A 1,845-nucleotide genomic window follows, 5' to 3' on the forward strand; every position below is an offset into this window, starting at 1 on the left:
GACTTCTTGGATTGATTGTGTCCTCTAGAAAAGTTTTGAATAGTTACAGCTGCAATCTATCAACCTATAAATTAGCAAAAGACACCATGCAGGTAAATAGTTGCCCCATAAAAATTAAGAAAAGAATGCATAATACAAACAATTATAACTGATTTACGCGTCCCCTATTTTTTGTTCCCAATTCAATAAGTTTCTTCTAATAGTAAACACATCAACTGAGACTGTCAGACATCTGCATCCATTTTCTCACCCAAAATGGTGCATGTTGCTTATTGACTTTCCCTTTTTTTTATTGCAGATATCCTTGATAACCCATGGAAGAAGGAAATCAAACTGTAGTGACTGAGTTCATCATGGTGGGTTTTAGTGATTTCCCACAACTTCTAGTTCCACTTTTTTTGACTTTTTTACTTATTTACTTCCTGATACTGGTTGGGAACCTTCTTATCATGGTGATTGTCTATTCCAAAATACAATTGCACACCCCAATGTATTTTTTCCTCACAAACCTTGCCTTTGTTGACATTTGCTACACAACGATGATTTTCCCAAACATGCTGGCTCACTTCTTTCTGGCGAGAGCAGACATTTCTCTAAATGGATGTTTGCTGCAGGTGTTTCTTTTCATATCCTTGGTGTCTACAGAATTCCTCCTTCTTGCAGTCATGGCATATGATCGATATGTGGCCATTTGCAATCCATTGCTCTATGTGAAAACCATGAATAATGTAGTTTGCATGAAGCTGGCTGCCGGATGCTGGCTACTTAGTTTCTTAGACCCAATACCAGATATTGTACTATTATCTAGGCTCTCATTCTGTAGGTCTCACACAATCAACCACTTCTTCTGTGAAGTGATAGCTGTAATGAATCTTTCATGTAGCAGCACTCGTGCTGTTGAGACAGCAGGCTACATCCTTGGTTTTACATTCGGAGTAACACCTTTTGCTTTAACTATCACATCTTACATCAACATCATTTCAACAATCCTGAAAATCCGATCTACAGAGGGGAGACGTAAGGCCTTTTCCACCTGTGGCTCCCATCTCACTGTGGTTATATTATTCTATGGAGTTATCTGTTCTACCTACATGCAACCAGCATCAACGGTTTCAGTAAAATACAACAAAGTATTGTCTTTGTTATATGTTGCTTTAACGCCACTATGTAATCCGATTATATACAGCCTGAAAAACACAGAGATTAAAAACACCCTGAGGAAGACAAAGAAGACAAATTGCATTTCAGAAACAAACAAATAAAACATATTTCTTAATCTTTCAAAGCTTCAATTGTAGAAATACATTTAATTTATTACTGAGGTTTTTTTCACAGAACTTGATACCTTGCAACCTTGACATTACTGGTGCCATTTGCCCCCTTTCAATTTGATCCTCTCCTGAGGTTCTCTCCTGAAGTTCGGGTGGAATCAGCCCCACAGCATTGATGCATGTACAGTATTCTTTACTTTAGTGGGCACCCAATACCTATTGTTGGGCCCTCATACTTTAGCACATAGGGTAGGCAATTTTCCCAGCCTGATGAAATTCCAATTAACTCTTAACAACTAAGGGGCCAATTCCGATCTCGGTTGGAAGGGCAGTGAATCGGGTTCTGCATTAGCGGATCCGATTTGGAGGCTGAATCTCCGTCTGAGTCGTACACGGGTCCGGACGTCAAAGTACGATGCGAACAAGCACAAAATCTCTGTCCAAATCGTTTCCAGGTCCAAACCGCTCTGTACGACCCAGTCACAGGCAAACTATGGCGCGCAATGGAGACGTTTCACGACCAAGCTAGTTCGATGCTCGATGCGGAGAGCCGGATCGAGTCAGAGCGGCCGGC

The 1,845-nt window shown here is 40.7% G+C and overlaps 1 protein-coding gene across 1 annotated transcript; it reads left to right on the forward strand.

Annotated features, from left to right (window-relative positions):
* The first annotated feature begins 314 nt into the window (after positions 1–314).
* On the forward strand, positions 315–1,262 carry LOC144769756 (olfactory receptor 5V1-like). Its single transcript, XM_078653936.1, has one exon. It carries the CDS (start codon positions 315–317, stop codon positions 1,260–1,262), a length of 948 nt encoding a protein of 315 aa, XP_078510062.1.
* Positions 1,263–1,845: the final 583 nt, after the last annotated feature.

The sequence above is a fragment of the Lissotriton helveticus genome, chromosome 7 (genome assembly GCF_964261635.1).
Source record: "Lissotriton helveticus chromosome 7, aLisHel1.1, whole genome shotgun sequence".
Taxonomy (NCBI): domain Eukaryota; kingdom Metazoa; phylum Chordata; class Amphibia; order Caudata; family Salamandridae; genus Lissotriton; species Lissotriton helveticus.